At 33.1% G+C, this 19,617-nt stretch overlaps 2 protein-coding genes across 4 annotated transcripts in view; both read left to right on the top strand.

Annotated features, from left to right (window-relative positions):
- The window catches only part of LOC122497717 (probable JmjC domain-containing histone demethylation protein 2C), a 550,088-nt gene that overhangs the window by 403,995 nt on the left and 126,476 nt on the right, over positions 1-19,617 (top strand). The window lies entirely within an intron of this gene.
- On the top strand, positions 9,910-19,604 carry LOC122497718. Its single transcript, XM_043604997.1, has 2 exons — positions 9,910-10,654; positions 17,700-19,604. Exon 2 carries the CDS (start codon positions 17,708-17,710, stop codon positions 18,851-18,853), a length of 1,146 nt encoding a protein of 381 aa, XP_043460932.1. The 5' UTR covers positions 9,910-10,654; positions 17,700-17,707; the 3' UTR covers positions 18,854-19,604.

Here is a 19,617-nt window from a genome sequence, read left to right as displayed (position 1 = left end):
CGATAATAATGACCCCCTGTGTCGATGGTATTTAGTTTCAAAACGAAAACCATCTTTTACTCTAGAGAGACGCTGCGGTATTCAAACGTTTATTAGTTTAACCTCTCATGAATTTGCAAATATGCCCGCGATTTCCGTATAACCATTTATTTAATTTCATATAAAAATAATATTTGTGGAATAATAATGGATCGTCGAAAATAGATAGTAGAGTAGAGGAAATTTTGAAAATTCACTTCCGATGTTTAATTTTACTGCTTTTATTAATGACTTTTGCTCCATTGATTTTAATTATAGCTTTAGATTTTAACTGTTTTTTTTCTTCTTAATTAAATTCTCTAAGTTATTTTTCTCATGGATTTTCTATTCTTGGAAGATTCGTTTAACTGTTTTATGGAATATTGAATCAATTTGTGTTAAAGGGAGAAAAAGATTTTCAAACGGATATTAAGTATGATAAATATTTAATACAAATTCTAGAGAGTTGCTTTTAAAGGAGTGCATATTTCATTTAGAGAGAGATTATTTTCCTAAACTATTCCGGGAATATTATTATTATCCTTGTATGTATCTGACGTTGATTTTATTTTTTAAATTAATGAAAAGATGAAAAACGCCTTAGAAGAAAAAGAAGAAGAAGAAGAAGAAGATGATGACGATGATGTAAATTCTTAATCATAAAACAAGTGCGTTGTATACTGGAAGATGATAATTAAAGTGAACCCTTCGTTTTTAATGATATAGAAAACAGAAAGTAAAATTGTGATTATTAGGAAACATTTTGACGTCCATATATGTTTGGGAAGAAATGTGCTGAGATTAACGACTCTGGTTATATATCCTCTCTTGTTCCAGGAGATCGTAACTTGCACCACTTCTCGGGAAGCGTTTTGTGTAAGCCTTCCAAGTAATAATGTAACCTAGTGCTCTTAAAAGGCAGAAAATGGTCTTAATAGTTGGAAGCGTCGTAATCGCGTACAATATAGCACCAATAACAGTTGAACGACGAGTGTGAAGTGTACGGATATTTGAAACAACTGTCCCTCTCGAAATACTCTCAAAGGTGCCACTTTCCCAGTACTTCAGACAAAAGTACACCCGGATCAGTGGCAACAGAAATTGGTGCAGTGGAAATATAATTCTATACTGTTTAAAGTTAATTGTTACTGTTGCTAATAGTTACGGATGTTAGTAGTTAATTGTTGATGGTTAGTGCTTCCAGTAGTTGTAGTTGTGGATAGTTATGGTTGCAAATAGTTTCAGTTGATGATAAAGTTAAAGGTTATTAATACTACCGACAACAGTTCATGATAACTATATATAACTAAAGGCAACAATAATTTCCAGCAAAAATATTAACCAACATTTGTAACGACTGCAATTAGAAGCAATTAACACTTCTAAAAATTTTAGTGATGTTATACTAAACTGCTAACAACTGAGACCATTAAAAAAAGTATTACTATACTAGTACTGTAACTATAGTTGCTAAAAACTATTTTTTGAAATTTATTGTTACTAAAAATTACAATAGCTGGTTGTTATTTTTACTAAAAATTACAAAAACTGTTGGTAGTTACAGTTATTAATAGTTACTGGTAATTGTAGTAATTTTTATCATCATTTTTTGCTAGTCACAAACAGTTGGTTGTTTCTATTCGTATAAATATTTCTAAAAAAAATTTAAAAAATTGTAATCCCGATCAATGGCACTTGCTAATAGCTAACATGAACTCACCTCTCCCTCTCGACTATGGAAAAAATTCCTTTCTTCGTCCGTCGACCAGACGTTCGAACAAACAAAAAAACCAAACCGTGTTATTCACCCAGAGGCGCTGAATCTTTTTTTTGGGTATATTGCTTCTGTAATCCGTGCACGATGAGATGAATGCGATGAAAAACAAAAAAAATAAATAAAACCAAAAGAAAATCACTGAGACTTCTCTAATGATCGGTGTAGCAACACGATACCTGCTTTCCAACAGTTCTTCGCTCCCTCTCTCATTCACTCTGATTGAACCTTTGCGCGCTCAACACTGTCCGGGATCTGAAATTATTTTTTTTCGAAATCTTTTTTTTCTGTTTACTCCCGAAGCGAATGTTTGTTGCGGAGAGAAAATACTGTGTGTGTGTGAGTGTGTGTAAAGCGGAGAAACCAGTTCGATCCTATGGGATCGTGAGATCGACGAGAGGTGGATCATCTATCTGTCCCAAGGGACACGAAGAACCGGATTAATGGACGACTTGGTTGAATTGGGCCGTTGTTGTTTTTATTGGAATACATTTTGTACGTTCTGACGTCACGCGAGCTTCTCGTTATGTGGTTCGTCGCTTCCTATATTTATATACATTATACGCGCATATATATATATTTTAGAGCGTAACTTGTGGTCGCGGTCGTAAATTTTCACTCGATCGCTTTCCGGTCTTCTACATACGTACATACATATAAGCAGTCAATGTATTAAATATTTAGTGTGAGTATTATTCATGCATATAATTAGTATAAACTTTATTAACTATTCGAGTACAAACTCGTTAACTATATATTAAAGTTTATAAATTAATTATTAATCATAAATTTATTTTTAATCATAAAATTATTGTTATTATTAGGAAAATAAATGTGAGGGTCTATAACGTCTATTTACTGAATTATAAAAAACGGTTCAATAAACACATATTAAATACCTATTATTTTTATTATTAAAACGACGAAGAAATTTTTTTTTTTTAATTTTTAAGCATTTATTAATAATAATAATTATAATAATAGTTATGATTATTATTAATTAATTATTATATATTTATATTTACATAAAAAATATTAATTTAATTAATTAAACTTTAAATATTCAATTAAATAACGCTAACGCATAATAAATATTGAATTAAAATAATTGCCAGTGATTTAAGAAAATTAATTTTTAAAATAAATTACGAAATAATAACAATAGTAATAATAATAATAATAATAATAATAATAATAATAATAATAATAATAATAATAATAATAATAATAATAATAATAATAATAATAATAATAATAATAATAATAATAATAATAATAATAATAATAATAATAGAGTGAGAGATCGACATCGAACGAGTAAATTACTTCCGAGCTATAGCTCTTTGCATTGCTTGGCAGGGTCAAGGTTACGAGAAAACTTTTATCCGAGGTATTTTTTTTTCTCTCTCTCTCTCAGATATTATTATTTTTCTCGCGCTCCACGGTCTTTATTCTCTTGCGGCGCGAGAATATTGAGTAATCAATTATTGCGTAAATATTCTCTCTCTCTCTGTTTTTCCTTCGCGTTTTGCTTAAAAGAAAAGAAAAACCATTTTTTTTTTCATTTTGCAAAGAGGAAGTTATAGTCGATGGAATATTTCTTTGGTTAAACGTTTGTGTGTGTAATAATTTATCGAGACACGACGAGGTTACGACTTCTCTCCTCTCTGGTATAATTCTACTTGAATGGGGAGCCAATCTGGAGCGAGGTAATGAATGTGTCGCGTCTGAGAGAGTAAGAGAGAGAGAGAGAGACCTGGACCTGGAAACATTTGATTATACATGGTTTCCCTTGACAACGGTATCATTAATCTAGTGTGCATTGAATTCTGCACTGAAACAAACAACTTTGAATTGAAATTTCACCTTGTTCTCTCAACATTTAAACGTTTGATTTGACTTTGCATATATTTAAATATCACTCGCGAGAGTTTTTTTTTATTTTTTATTTAAACAAATTTTTCCTTTTTTGCATTTTTTTTCTAAAAGATTTGATGAACAGGAAAAACAAAAATTAGTCGAACTGGGTGTTTTTTATTTTTAAATTAAAACAAAAGGAATAATACAAATTTTTTATATACAAATTTTGTTGTCAAATTTGGCGTATATTTTGTAATATTTGTTAAAGGATATTTAATCTTAAAAAATTTAGTATGCTTTTAATTAATATTTAATATATTTATAATAAACTATAGATGTTTTGTAAGAACATAAAATAATATGTTAAGTAAATGCAATATTCATTTTACTACTTCATTTGTATTTTTTGAATCTTTGAAATAATGTAAATGTATATAACTGAAAATAGTATACAATCGATATATATTTCCCAAGATATTTTCAAATCACGTTTACTGTTTGTTAATTAGTTTCATTAATATTTGTCATACTGAGCACGTATGATCATTCTGATTCGAGTGACGTTTACACATGTATGCATATTCAAATTATTACCTTAGTAATCATAATAATAATAATACAAATTTTCTACAAACAAATATTTCAAAAATTAGAGCACAGATTTTGAATATTATTTTTATATTTATACTTAGTTGTAAAATTTAAATTATTATAATTAATTTTCAGTTAGGAGAGGTTTAAGTGTGTAAAAGATATAAATAAAATTTCTATTCTATTTTTCGGTTGGGAAGTTTAAAACCTTAGAAATAGTTGAAATTTCGTTTAGAAATGTAATTTTTATTTGTGAATTGTCGCAAAAGTGACGAGAGCGAATTATTAGAGTATTAGCCACTTACGCAAGTGTGACAATCTCTCAACATTTAGTAATATATATATATATATATAATGAAGGTAATAGCAATTGCATCGGTGAAAATATACAGAAAACTGGCATTTGAGCACAAGGTCAGACAGCTTCTTTTCCTCCATGTCCTCGGTTCAAAGTTTCTCTGTCTCTTTTTCCTCTGAATTTTTCTCTCTTCGTTACCAAAAGAAAGAGAGAACCGGTATGACCAGAGTGTTTAAACATTGTACAGCATAAAATAAAGGGAAAAAAATATTACACGTATACACATTTAACATGGGGGACAAGCACGACTGACAGGAAACTGTAAAAATACCCGCACTCTGGTTCCTTTCGAAGAAGACCACGGCGGTGTGCTTGGGGAATTTCATTAGTTTCGCGGAACACAAACAAGACGCTCAATTTCTTTTTGACGTTTGTACTCGCGTGTTATGTGTGAACTTCCTGGCCAAAAAATCTTTCTCTCTCCTTCTCTTTTTCTCTGTCACACAAAACTGAATTTATAAACATATGCCTATTACAGAAAAAAAAATACAAGGCAAATATTGCTGTGGGTTTTTTTTAAGTTGGGAAAACAATGTTTCTATTTTGAAATGGCTAATGTGTTTTAATTGTTATTGAACCAAATTTTCGAGTTTAAAAAATTCTCAAGATTGAAATGAAAGAATTACTTTTTCGATATAAAAAATCAAATAGGGAGAAGACACCAATTGACTACGTATTGAAACTGCAGACATTACTATTGAAACTATGATTATTAAACTATCCTCAAGAAATTTTCAAAGCATTAACTAATATTGTATTGAAATTAGACCACAAATTAAAATTATGACTACTTAAGACTTCGCCTTAAATAAAAATATACCATTCGTTCTAATTCTCTAATTAAATATCATTAATTTGAGGTACCAATTTATTGTTCACTTTTGCTACTAATTGAGACACTGAGTGATAAATATTAGTCATCTTAATTTTTGTATATTTCTTCATGTAATTAGTACTTCATTTTATGTTTCTATTTTATTGAATTAAAGCTACATTTTTATGAAAATTACATCAAATTACTAACAGTTAAAACTAAACCTGATGAATTTTTGCTTATAATCGTATAATTTCAATTGTCTGTTGTTTCAATTATCAGTTACTTTAATTAGTACCTAATTGTGGATTAAAATTGGATTTAATTTTGCTGGGAAAAATTGGTTAATTTAATTAATTGTATTTTCAATTTATTGTTGAGAATCCCTTTTAAAGAAAATATATATGCTATTAATATTCGCGAGCAAGTTAAACTACGTTATACAAACGAAATCACAACAAACTAAATTTAAATGGTTATACGGTTACAGTAATTTTAAAAATATTAAGTAAATAGTACTGTAATTGTAATAGCATATACCAAAAAAAACCGTCACAACAATTGAACCAGAAAAAAATCAATAGAATTTACTCGACTTTTTTTGAGAATTTTTGTTAATACAGTTAAGAAGAAATCAGTGAATATTTGTATTTCCAAGAAAACGGTATATTTTTTCTGAAAATTGAATATATTTTAAAACAGTAAATATCACTATATGTATTAAAATGTCAATATTGTTAATGGGTAAATATCAGTAATTTGCAGTATGTATACATATTTAATTTGCATCGAGCTACTCTTTGCCAAGGTCATTTCAAGATCACATTTTACATCTGTGTATGTGTTTTGTGTGTGTACTTTTTTAAGGTGAAAGTAAACGTTTTCGTTTATAACTCGAGATTAAGCGAAAGAGTAAGAGAGAGAGATAGGAAGAAAGAGACAACGTTTGTAAAAAAGGAGTTCATTCTTTTTTTATTATGTATTCATTTAATTCTTTTTTCATGTAAATAGAGAAGTGAGACATATGGCAGGCATCCAAAGACAATTTTTTTTCTTCTCTCCGCATAAGAGTCGAAATGATAACGACCAATAAAAAACAGACACACATATCAAGTTATTATTAGACGTTCCAATAAAAAGATATATTTGTATGAGTTTATAACCAGTTTAATCTTGTCTATATATGAATATAAAAAAATACCACACGTCAGTTCTTTTCTGTTATAATAAAATTTCGTTTTATTTTCATTCGTTGACAAAATTGAAACGTGTCTGTCTCTCAGTTTCTCACTTTGTTCAAGAGAAAGAGAGTGAGATATGTGGGCGTTAAGAATATTTCAATTTTTCAAATTTATTCCATTTATTCTTCTCTTTTTTTTTTCTTCTAAATGTATATATATATATAGGTATATATATTCTTCGTCGAGGTCTTTTTCTCGTAATTTTTTTTCGTCGTGTCACGTTCTGGTCAAGGAATGTGCTAATTTGTCAAGAAATGTTTTTATGGAATTAAATCCAAAAGAATTGAGTGTGCGCTTTTTTCTTGCTTATTCGTATTTATCATTATTGAATAGTATTCTTTAATTGCATTTATTTATTTTATTCATTTACTAGTATTCATTTATATTTTTTTTTTTTTTGAGAAAGAGAGAGAATTTTCAATAGAAAGAAAAAATGTTCCCCTTTATTTTCAATATTATTTTGAATTTTCTCAATTAATTTGGACAATATTTTCAAGGTTAAAACTTGAAAAATTTCCTTTTATTACGTAAAGGTGTAATTTTCTAAAGAAGGTAATCCTCTGGGTGAATATAATACGTTTATTGACACCCCTCCTTTGTTTATAGGGAAAATTTCATTCTGAAATGACCAACTAATGTAATATCAAAGTTGATAAAAGTAGTTTATTAAATTATTTTTTTCTCTCTTTCTATTATTTAATATTATTATTTTCTCTTTTTTTCTATAAAATTACTTTTATTGTAAGTATTTATTTGGTTTATACACCCGTCTTAAGCTTATCTAGCTATACAAGTGTGTTTACATTTTCTCTTACATAATATTTCTTATTATACATTTCCTAATACTAAGTTTTGCGCCTACAGAGCGACTTGAAAATTAGGAGTATTCGCATTTGCCTGGACCACCCGTCAATGGGTTTTCTCGCCAGAGAAGAGGGAAACTGTAGAAAACCTCTCTGAGTACAACCGGTTTATCGACAGTCGAGTTCTAATGGTGTGTACCGGACAATAATCGACGGTGCACATCATTATACCTCGACGTCAAACCTCCCGCTCAGATTGTCTCACGTGCCGGAAAAATACCAAGCCAAATGGGCGCGAACCAAGGGTACTTATACCCTTGGTCCTTAAACGACCGCCAAGCGAGGCATCTATCCGACTGAGCTAATCTGTCGGTTACTTTTATTGTAAGTAATGAATAAAATAAGAACACTATGTCAAAAGGGAAAAATAATAAGGATTGACGTGCATAAAAAATAAGAATTATAAGAATAAAACGGATAAAAATAATAACAATAATAAAATAATGATAGTGAATAGAATGGCACGGAATAAAAAAATAATAATAATATACAAATAATATGAGTTTTTTTGATAATAGTAAATAATAATTATAATTAAAAGCAAGAAAAGTAGAGCAAAAAAACCGATAATAGAATAAAATATATGGAAGAGATTCTGAAGAGCACAAACCTTTGACATTTAATAAAGAAGAATTGGTAATTTCGATTTATAATAATTTATAAATGATAATTGAAATGAGAAATGTCGGAGGAAACTAATTTTGTAACTATATTGTAAAGTTTATTTTAAGTGAATTTAAAATATTCTTTTCTTTTATAACTATATATTTGTGTAGTTAATTTCTGTCGATGTGTCATTTTATAATTTATATATCAAACTTTTAATTAATTTTCCATACTTATAATATTTATGTCATAAAGATGACATTATCAACTACATGTGAATATATATTATTTATAATAATTATTAGGTAAATCTTTAAATATAGAGTATAATATGAATAATTAAAGTGGTTTGATTATTTTTCGATTAATAAATTATTCTTGTGAAATTATCTCATTAGTATAAATAATATAATTTATAATGTTATATTCCTGACATATAAGAATCAGATAAAATTCAAACTTCTCTTAACAGATTCTATTAATTTTTGGTTATATTTATTTATATCTATTTCGGGTATATACTTATTTGGATTTATTTTTATATTTTTATATTTATTTTCATTTTTTGTACCAGTTTATATTTACCTATATTCAACATTTATGTTATTTATACTCTGGACTAAATAGAGTTTAAATTATATTTCCTGATATCTTAAATTACTTTTGAATATTGTGTTTAGAAATTCTTGTTAAACAAAATTCCATTAAAATATTAAATTAAAATTGAAAAATTATTAATTTAATACAATAATTTTATAAACTTGCTGATTTTTATTTGGTTTTCTGTGTCTTTCAATTATTTTTTCTAATTTTCGCAGGTACAAGAGTATAATTTTATTTAGGTATATATAGATTATTTTTCTTTTACTGTTTTTAGGTGTTTTTTACTTTTTTTCTTTTTTTATGTTGTAAATTAACACCGTTCTTGTATGCAAATTTTCTTTTAAAGATGATTTTTAAGAGAAAGTTGGAAGTTCTGTAGCAACAAGTTGTTTCGATTAGAATATCTTCAATAAATAATCTTATAGAGCAATGAATTATACAACTTTCTTTATACTTATAGATTCCTATTTGTCTCAAGAAATCTATTTAAAATTCTTGAAATTCATCTGAACGTGTTTCCTATCTAACTCTCTTAATATGAATGTGAAAAGAAGAAAAATTTTACTTAAAAATAGCTTAGTAAATGTTTTTACTAATTGAAATCAGTAAATGATTTTCTACTAACTTTTTCAGCAAAACTGTTAAAAATGATTAACTATCAGTAAAATGTTAGCTGATATTTTGCTTCAGCAATTAGTAAAAATATTTCATTATTAGTAAATAAAAAACTAAAAAAATATGTCAAATTTCATTAATTGAATAAATTATAGTTACAAAAAAGTTTAGTTATTTTTGTATGACCTGAATTATCAGTTTTATTAATATTATTATTTTTTATTATTATTTTTATTATTATATTAGTTTTATTATTATTATTATTAATATTTTCAATACTTAATTAATATTAAATTTAACAAGTATAATATTAAACTATTCATTGACTCAAATGAAGGAAGTAAAAAATCATTTCAGTTTTGCATTAAATATTTTTCAAAACATTAAAACATTTCTCAATGGAATTGAATTCTAATATTTTTTTACATTAAAATTAGTAAATTTAAATAAAAAGAAAAATGAAATTTTTTTCCTATAGAAGATTTTTTCTCAAAGAAATTTACAACTAAATGACAAAACATAAAGAAATGAATACAATACATTTTATGTTTAGAAAATAAACGTATTATCAAACCTAAGCGTATTTGGTATTAATGTGTCATTTCTTTTTTTCTTTTTTTATATTTGTTAATAGCACGTGTGATGGACTTTAATTTCTTTCATAACAATAACATTCTTGCAACCGAATAAAAAACGTGTTTGATAGACATAAATAAAAACTTTAATTGGATTTCTTTTCACAGTTTAAAATCTGGTTATCTTGATCTTTGAATTTTGAAAACATTTCTCGGAATCATGAATAAGTATATATATACACATTTTTTTCGTTTCGCTCAGCATCGACCGAAATGAGTAATATATTTATTCACAGTATATATTCACTGTAACGGTAAAATATTACGCGTTTCCCAAAGTTAATTTTGTTTTGTTTAACTTGTCCTTACTCTTTGTCATCTATATTATTATTACTACTATTTGTTATTTTTAAATATCCCGCGCGTCAGAAGTTGTAGATGGTGTACGCGTCACTAGCAGACGACACGAACCTCATGTTCGACGACGCCGGATTGCCGCTGAAAAGAAACGCCAGAGAAAAGATTGCGGCGAGCTTGAGCGAACATCGTGCTGCGACACGAGAATTTCTCCGCCAAAAACGCGTTACAATACAGTGTTACTTTCGACCAATATTAAGTAAATAAATTGTGTTCTTTTTGTTAATACTGTTTTCTTAGTGATTTACCAGCCTATCTTGGGATTAATTTGTTTCCATCGATTGGTTGATTATCAATTTCATCGACAATTCAACGATTGGTAAGTCCGATCTATCTTCTCTGCCTATTCGTCTCTGCATGGCGACTTACACTCGTAGAGCGTGTGATTCTTCTGCGGTGGAAAATCTCTTCTCCTTTTGTGAGCTTCGTTCTCGAGTCCTACCCACGTTTTATTTTACTATTTAACTAATTAAATTAAATTCTCGGGAAAGTCACCACATTTTTGGCGCCCAACGTGTGTTAGTTTCTAAACTAACATAAAAACTTTTTTCTTTCTTTAAACCAAAACTGTGAGTTTTCCCAAATTTTTGTTACCAAATGTGTATTAATTTTCGAGTCAACATTTCTCTCTAAAGAAAAAAAAAAAAATCCTTTTCCCTAAATTCGTTTTTCCGACCACGTTTTCTTGAAGATTTATATTGTAGCGTCCCAAAATGGCGGAACACACAAAAATTTTTTCCTAGGAAAACGTGCTCATTAATTTTCTGACGCGGAAAATTAGCCTTTCTTAAATGAAAAAATTGCCATTTCGTAAAAATTAACAATTTAGTCTTTTTTTCTACGCGTTAAGAAAACAATAAAAAGAGATTCTCTACCAATAATGAAAATCACACCAAAATTTATAATAGCTCGCACTCTTTTCTCTCCACTCTTAGCAAAAGAAAAAAGCTTCTAATTCTCAAATAGCTAATTGCTCATAGTGTACATGTATGAATGCTCGCTTTAATTGTAAGCAATACATAATTTAATTAATGCTTTTATAAAACTGCTTCGCTTCTTTTAAATGAAATAATAATAAATTAAATAAACAATTCAAAATTGTAAGTAATCTTTGCTTTTCGACACGATAATTATATTTTTTCTAGCATAAAAATAAATATTACAATTTATTTTTGCTCTTTCACATGAAATAAAAATTCTTTTTTTCCTTTTTCTCCGCTTCGCTTTGCCAAAAAAATATACAAATATTTTCTTTTGTGTATACCGAATTGATTGCCATGAGATATAATTAATTAACATCTCTTTGTACGATAACGCGTAGTAGTAATTGAAACTACACAAAAACGCATAATCCCAAGGAGAGCCACACAACGGAATATAAACACAGCTGTGTTTACAACCACAGCCCTGCTCAATTTCTTGTCAGCCTAGTCATTCACTAATTAAATTCCCAAATTTTATTCTCTCAAATTAAATTCAAAATAAAATTTCCCAAATAAATTAAATTCAAATCACAAATAAGATATCCAATCAAAAATTCATTAAATTAACTAATACAAAACTTAATAATTTTTTGAAATTAGCTAAATTGACTAAAATTATTTTTCTCAAATTCTTGCCAAAAATCCAAAATGGACTAAATAAAATGACAAGAAAAAATAAAAACACAAATAGCGGGATATTAACAAGAAGTAAAACTAACGCGCTCCTAAACGAAAACAACATGTTGCGAACACCACCCAACGGTACCCAACAATCTGAATCACCCCCCACCGATGACCCCAACAACATTGCGGAAACCGGTAACACACACAACGAACAAAACGATAATTCTGAAACACGTTCTGATCTCCCAGGTTTAGGCGCTATATCAAAAACATTCAACACAAAACGCGGAAGAAAAAGCAAAAATCCAAAAACACCCATAACGTCAATCCAACTCAAACAATTTTTTTCGCAAATCGAGTTAACCGCAGCGAAACTGCAAGAACAAAATCGCGATTTTAAAGAGCAAATGTACACCACATTTACTCAACACCTAAAACAATCACGCGAACAAATGCAATCGTTGCATGATGAAAACCATCACGAAATAAACGCATTGCGAAAAGAAACATCAAAAGCGATAGAGGCCCTTACTCAAAAAGTGTCTCAGTTGCAAGCGAAACTAGTGCAGTCGCCTTGGCATGACTCGCACTGGGAGTATGACGTCAGCGGCGAGCACGTGGTCATACCAACGTCGCTCCCCCCTACGTGTACTACTGCCACGGTAACCACCACGTTTACCACCACTCAAACATCACAGAGTACGGCAAAAGCCTCACACACAACCGTACCCCCACTATCCTTTTTGACACCTTCGATAAGAGCCCCTCTTCCAAATCGCACTCTTAGATTTACTGATTTACCAAATTTCCTTAATCCAACCCCCCCGCAGAATCTTCCACAACCTTTAATTCCCCAACCACCAGTGATTCCCCCACTACAAGTTGAATCACCAACACAACAAACACGTAACAATGTTACAAATTTACATAAAATTATAAAATCATGGGATTTAAAATTCCCCGACAAACTAGACGCGGACGAATTTCTTGACGAGTTTGAACGTAAATTAAACGTATCAGCCATTAATCCTGACGACGCGCTCGCGATAATGTCACAAGTATTTTCCGACACAGCTTACACATGGTTCTCTACATTCAGAAACACATGGCAAACGTGGGCTGAATTTTCTTTAAAATTCAGGAAAACATTTGGTGATTCTAACGATGATCAAAGAATCACAAACAAAATACAACGCGCGGTACAACTCGAAACCGAAACCGGTATCGAATTCGTCATTCGGATAGGATCTCTTTTTAACAAACTCCAAGAAAAAGTCCCCGAAAAAAATCAGTTGGATAAAATTTACTCTGCGCTCCATTCCGAATTAATTTTGCAATTCGATCGCGATAGTTTTTTAACATACGACGGTTTAATTGACAAAATCCGGAAATATGAGGAAAAAATTGCAACAATGCAATTAACAACAAAATTAAGGGAAATTGATTCAAAAAAATCTCGTAACACACGTAGTAAAAATCAACTCAACGCGGTCGAAACAACTTCGTCCCCTACCGTTGAAAATTTACCAACCACCCCCACTACAGAAACAAAAAATGAAACGAAGCAAAAAGCAGAAAAAAATACAAAAAAGCAAAACAAAAGCGAAAATAAACAAGATTCGAATAAAACCGAAATTTATAAACGCCAAATTAACAAACTTGAACAAAAGTTGTATGGCGAAAACTCCAAAACCGAAAATCCAAAATTAGCCCCCGATAGTAAATCAAAAAAACCAACCTCCGATAAAAGTAAATCGCGTCGCCGATCTTCTTCTCGATCTTCATACTCCTCCAGCTCTGCTTCGTCGCAGAAGGAGGGGGAAAGACGTCGATCGTCCTCGCGTAGAGACAGTGATAACAATAAAAAATCACAAAAGCACAGCGGTCGTGGTAACGGTCATCGTGGTGGCAATAATAATCGCGGACGCGGTTATCAACGTGGATATTATAATAATCACGGTTATCAGAATCACGATTATTATCAACACGGTTCCAATTTTCCCCCACATTGCCAGCCGAACTGTCAGTGTAACGCGCAAGCATCTCAGCCAAATTTTCCGCCGAATGCACCTCCGCCGCACCCGATGCAGTCCTGGTACGGAAATACCAACCGTAATTATCCAGAAAATTTCGGACATAATTCTCAAAATCATTGCAACCAAAAAAACGAGAAGGACGCCAGGAGAGAATAAATCTCCCTGGCGAACCTTTTCACAAAATAGAAAGTAAACAAAACCCTACAAAATCGATTATTGACGGAGACAAACAAATCCCGACAACCAGCTGTCATAATAATGCTGACGAATCCACGTGTTTTCCCCAAAATGCATCAGCGCTACACAATGCGCATGCCGGTGGGAATTTCACTAGCGATTCTGAAAGCGACTATGACAATTGTCACTACTCGGAATCCGAAACTGAATACTCGGCCTCTGACTCTGATGAGGAACCTCCCCCCACCAATCCTACGCGATTACCTGGTTCGAGCATTTCCTCACTATCGTCATTGCCTTCGAATAATTTTCCAAACCACTTATTCGCGTTAGAAAATAAATTCAAAAATAAAGTGTTCAAAGGGCCAGCATTGCCCTCACCGTCTCAAGAACGTCATATTATCTCAACTACGGTAATGATAGGTGAAAATAAATTCCCCGCTCTCCTCGACACCGGCAGTGATCGCACGTTCATGTCAGGAGAATCATTCGATAAAATAAAACAATTTTTAAAAGGTAAACCCGTTCACGACGAGATAACCCGCGCTGGCGTACAGCTCGCTCATCGCGACCACGTGGCCACGCCCCGTTACTCAGTAAAATTCGAAATTCAAATAAACGACTGTTATGGTGAAGTTTGGTTTGCAGTCCTTGATGGACTTACCACCCCCATCATTTTAGGTATGGATTTTTTAACCACGTGGAAAGTCATAATTGACGCCACTAGGTGTTATTGGTCCATAAAAGGTTCAAAAATACAAAACCCTTTGAGTTCAGTAAATAATTCGCGTAACTCCCTAAATTCAATTCAATTGATCGAATTAACAACAGATCAGAGAAAAACTCTTAATGAATTTCTAGACGAAAAATTGTCTAAATTTACCGCGGGAACAGGTGTCACAAATTTGACTACACACGTTATCGAGTTAACAGACCCGACTCCCTTTAAAATTAAACCATATCGACGTAGTATGGAAGCTAATAAAATAATCGATGCCCAGGTAGACAAATATTTAGAAAAAAAATTTATAGTACGAAGTAACGGTCGCTTTGCTAGCCCTGTAGTGTTGACATACCGTAAGGACGGCAGGCCAAGAGTCTGCATGGACTACCGTAAATTAAATAAAAATACGAAAAAGTCGGCTTATCCTTTGCCACGTATGGATGCAATACTAGACGCGTTATCAGAAGCTAATATCATTAGCACCATAGACCTCACCGACGCCTTCCACCACATTCCTATCGATCCCAAATCACGTGAATATACAGCTTTCACTATTCCGGGAAAGGGACAATTTGAATGGGTCCGAATGCCCTTCGGTTTGACAAACGCGCCGGCCACATTTCAAGCCTTAACCGACCGATTAAAAGAAAAATTCGTAGAGTATATCAGAAAACATAATTTTCCAGAACGTTATATAGATCAGGTTCACGCGTATCTAGATGACTGGATAATCATCTCAAGGACTTTTGAAGAGCATATCTTGTTGTTAGACATCATTTTCACAATCCTTCAAGATGCAGGTTTGTCGATAAATAGAGAAAAATCTCATTTCGCGAAATCTTCCGTTGAGTATCTCGGTCTTCTCCTCGACACAGATGGTCTCAAACCGAATCCAAAGCGCATAGAACCGATTCTCGAGCGTCCAACCCCGCGAAACCGTAAAGAATTACGTCGATTCAACGGATCCGTAAATTGGTACCACAGACATTTACGCAATATCGCACGTGTTCAAGGGCCGCTAAATAAATTAGCAAGCCCCAAGGTCCCATGGGAATGGACAGACGAACATGAAAACGCGTATCAAGAAGTTAAAAATGCATTAAAAAATGCTCTAACCTTAAACGCACCGCGCCCGAATTTACCCTTCTTTTTATACACGGACGCGAGTGACACAGGGATTGGAGCGATCCTTACACAAAAGGGCGAAGATCGCGAATACTTAATTACGTGCGTGAGCAGACCACTCAGAGGTGCAGAATTGAACTACACCACTACTGAGAAGGAATGCTTAGCCGTAATTTTTGCTATCAAGAAACTTCGTTGTTATCTTGAAGCCACCGAGTTTACTGTCATAACTGACCACTCGAGTTTGATTTGGCTTCAAGGTATCAAGGACCCTCGTGGCAGGCTCGCTCGTTGGGCTTTAGAATTATCCGCGAACCGCGTGAAAATCGAGCACCGTAAAGGTACTATGAACGAGGCGCCGGACACTTTGTCACGCCTCTACGAAGACTTTTCGGAAGACACGCCCCCCTCACAGCTACTACTTACTCGTAACATGTCATGGTACGATGAGATGGTAGCACGTGTTCAAAGTAATCCCTCGCGTCACAACAAATACAGACTCGACAGCGATAACGCGTTATACTATTACAAGCCGAATCATCTTAAAGAATGCATTGGTGATAATAATGCATGGAAAAAGGTCTTACGCGAAACAGAAATAATTCCAATAATTAAGAAATATCACGATACCCCCCAATCAGCGCATCAAGGAATTAATAAAACATATTTATTAATTCTCAAGCATTATTATTGGCCCGGTATGCGTGAAGACGTGAAAAAATTCATTAACGAGTGCGAAACTTGCATTAAATGCAAGTCTAAAAATTCCGCGCCACAAGGCTTGATGTACCCGCGTAAATTTTCCGAGCCTTGGGATATTGTTTCGTTAGACATCGTAGGCCCATTACCTCGGTCAAAAACAGGGAAATCATACATTCTAGCATGTGAAGACACTTATACGCGTTACCTAGAATGCTTTCCACTATCGAAAGCCGACGGCCCTAAAATAGTAAAATCCTTAACAACATTAATAAATAAATGGGGGACACCGAAAATATTTATTACGGATAACGGAACGGAATTCGTAAACCGAACAGTTACCAAATTTTTATTAGAAATCGGGTCTATTCAACGAACCACACCCGTTTATCATCCGCAATCTAACCCGGTTGAGCGCGTTAATCGTAATATTAAAACAATGATTTCAAGTCTCCTCGGCGATAATCATCGCGAATGGGACATGTTTTTAGAAGAAATCCAATTCGCGTACAATACTACGGTACACACCTCACTAGGAGTTTCCCCTGCTTATCTAAACTTTGCACGTGAACCAAGACGCGTTGGTGAACAAATAAATGACACAAAAACAAGTTCGACAATTGACACGAATATACCCGACTGGTTAGAACGCGTAAAACGCGTAGATGCCCTTCGCACACAAGTTGAAAAGTTCATGGCCAAAGCTGACAAGAAACAAAGCAAATATTATAATAAAAGTCGGAAAGAAATCGTTAACCTTCAGCTCGGAGATTATGTGTTTTACCCGAATAACACGTTATCTAATGCAGCTCGTGCTTTTAGTTCAAAACTGGCTCCACGTTACAAAGGACCAGCAGTAATAATCGAAAAATTATCTCCCATGGTAGTCATTATCGGCGATCAAAATGGCAAAAAAATTGGCAAATATCATGTCAATGATTTAAAAGTTGCTAGAAAAAATCTTCGATCGCGCACTATTGTGTAAAAATTTTTCAGATATTATCATGGAATCGAACAACGAGTTTTCCCTTCCATCCGCTGCTGAGACCAAAATCATCCGCCTTCAACTGACGTCAGCTGACTCCAGTCCCAACGACACGATTCCAGTCTTAACAGAAGAAGCCTCCGGACTTGTCCTTCTCCGAAAAGAAGAACTAGAAGGAATACTCTCATCCCTTGAGTCTACTAACACGCGACTCAAAGAGGCCCTCCAACACGCGGATAACCTTCAAAAGGAATATAACGCGTTACTGTCAACGCCTTCCAGGAGTAACACTTCTAACGAAGGACTTGTACAAGCACTTCTAGAGCAATCTAAAGAGCGTCAGAACATGTACGAGAAACTGGAAGCCACTCAAGTTAAACTACAGAAATCTCAAGAAAAAGTCGAAGAACTCCAAACGGAACTTACCGCGTTTAATTACGATTGGGACAACCTACTCGCCGATCACAAAAAAATCCAACCATTGGCCAAGCTGAGTAATCGCTATAAAAATTACTTCACTCAGAAATTAAGCGAGGTCTACCACGCTCAGGCCCAGCTTCGAGAACCAGCCCTAAGGCCCAAACCACCTCCTGGTTGCCTCAACTGCGGCGGGAGAGGACACCCACACTATACTTGCCCAAAAGAGTACAACGGTAAATTTTGCCAAGAATGTAATTGCACCGACTTCTCCACGCGCGAGTGCCCCTGGCCGCACTTCGCCAATGCCGAACCCAGTTTGCCAGAACACCTCAAGTGTAGAAGATGCAGGTCACCGAGAAACATGCCGGACCCTCATTGTTCACTGTGCCGAAAGCAATTGGTGGAAAAGGCAATTACTATGCGAAGAAAGGTTGCTTTAGAAATCGAAGCCGACTACAACCACCAACCATTTGTAGCAACTAATATCAGACCCTCAGGATTGTCTCAAACGCGTTCAGCGCGACCGCCAGGACCTTCTGGACTTAATACCATAAGACCATTAGGCCCAACAGTAGAAATAGTATCAACAACCGGTAGCTCTTCTGAAGACGACATGGAATCGGTATCCACCCAGCTCAATCACCTCGTTATGAGCAATCAGTCAAACGTCAAGGAAAAAGAAGAAACCGAAACTGCACCAACAGGGGCTTCCAAAGAGGAGAGCAGTTCCCCGCCGAACCTTTAGTGCCGCGTTATTTCAAAACATTATACTAGTTACAAAAAGCAGTTTTCTTTTTTACCAAAGTGTTTCCAAAAAAAAAAAATATATATATGTTTATTTAGTCTTATCCTTTTATCACGCGTTCATCTCAGTTTTATTTACTCCACGAAAGCATTGCTAAAACTACATAGTCGCTCCTATAATTAATAAATTACAGTATGTTGTGTGTATGCTTATAGGAAGTTAGATGAGATTACTTTAGTTATCATTAATCAAAAAAAAAAGAAAAAATTTTTTTGAGTGTAAGTCGCTATTTTTTTTTAAACTTTTTTTATTATTGAAATATTATTACCTTACTTTAAATACTTTCAGACGAATAGATGCCGGACGATTGATCGGGCTCGATAACAAAGAGTAACTACAATTTAGTTAGGGGGAATGTAACGGTAAAATATTACGCGTTTCCCAAAGTTAATTTTGTTTTGTTTAACTTGTCCTTACTCTTTGTCATCTATATTATTATTACTACTATTTGTTATTTTTAAATATCCCGCGCGTCAGAAGTTGTAGATGGTGTACGCGTCACTAGCAGACGACACGAACCTCATGTTCGACGACGCCGGATTGCCGCTGAAAAGAAACGCCAGAGAAAAGATTGCGGCGAGCTTGAGCGAACATCGTGCTGCGACACGAGAATTTCTCCGCCAAAAACGCGTTACAATACAGTGTTACTTTCGACCAATATTAAGTAAATAAATTGTGTTCTTTTTGTTAATACTGTTTTCTTA

Source organism: Leptopilina heterotoma, unplaced genomic scaffold (assembly GCF_015476425.1).
Source record: "Leptopilina heterotoma isolate Lh14 unplaced genomic scaffold, ASM1547642v1 Lhet_135, whole genome shotgun sequence".
NCBI lineage: Eukaryota > Metazoa > Arthropoda > Insecta > Hymenoptera > Figitidae > Leptopilina > Leptopilina heterotoma.
The sequence above is the reverse complement of the archived record's forward strand: the minus strand, read 5'-3'. Positions and strand labels throughout refer to the sequence as shown.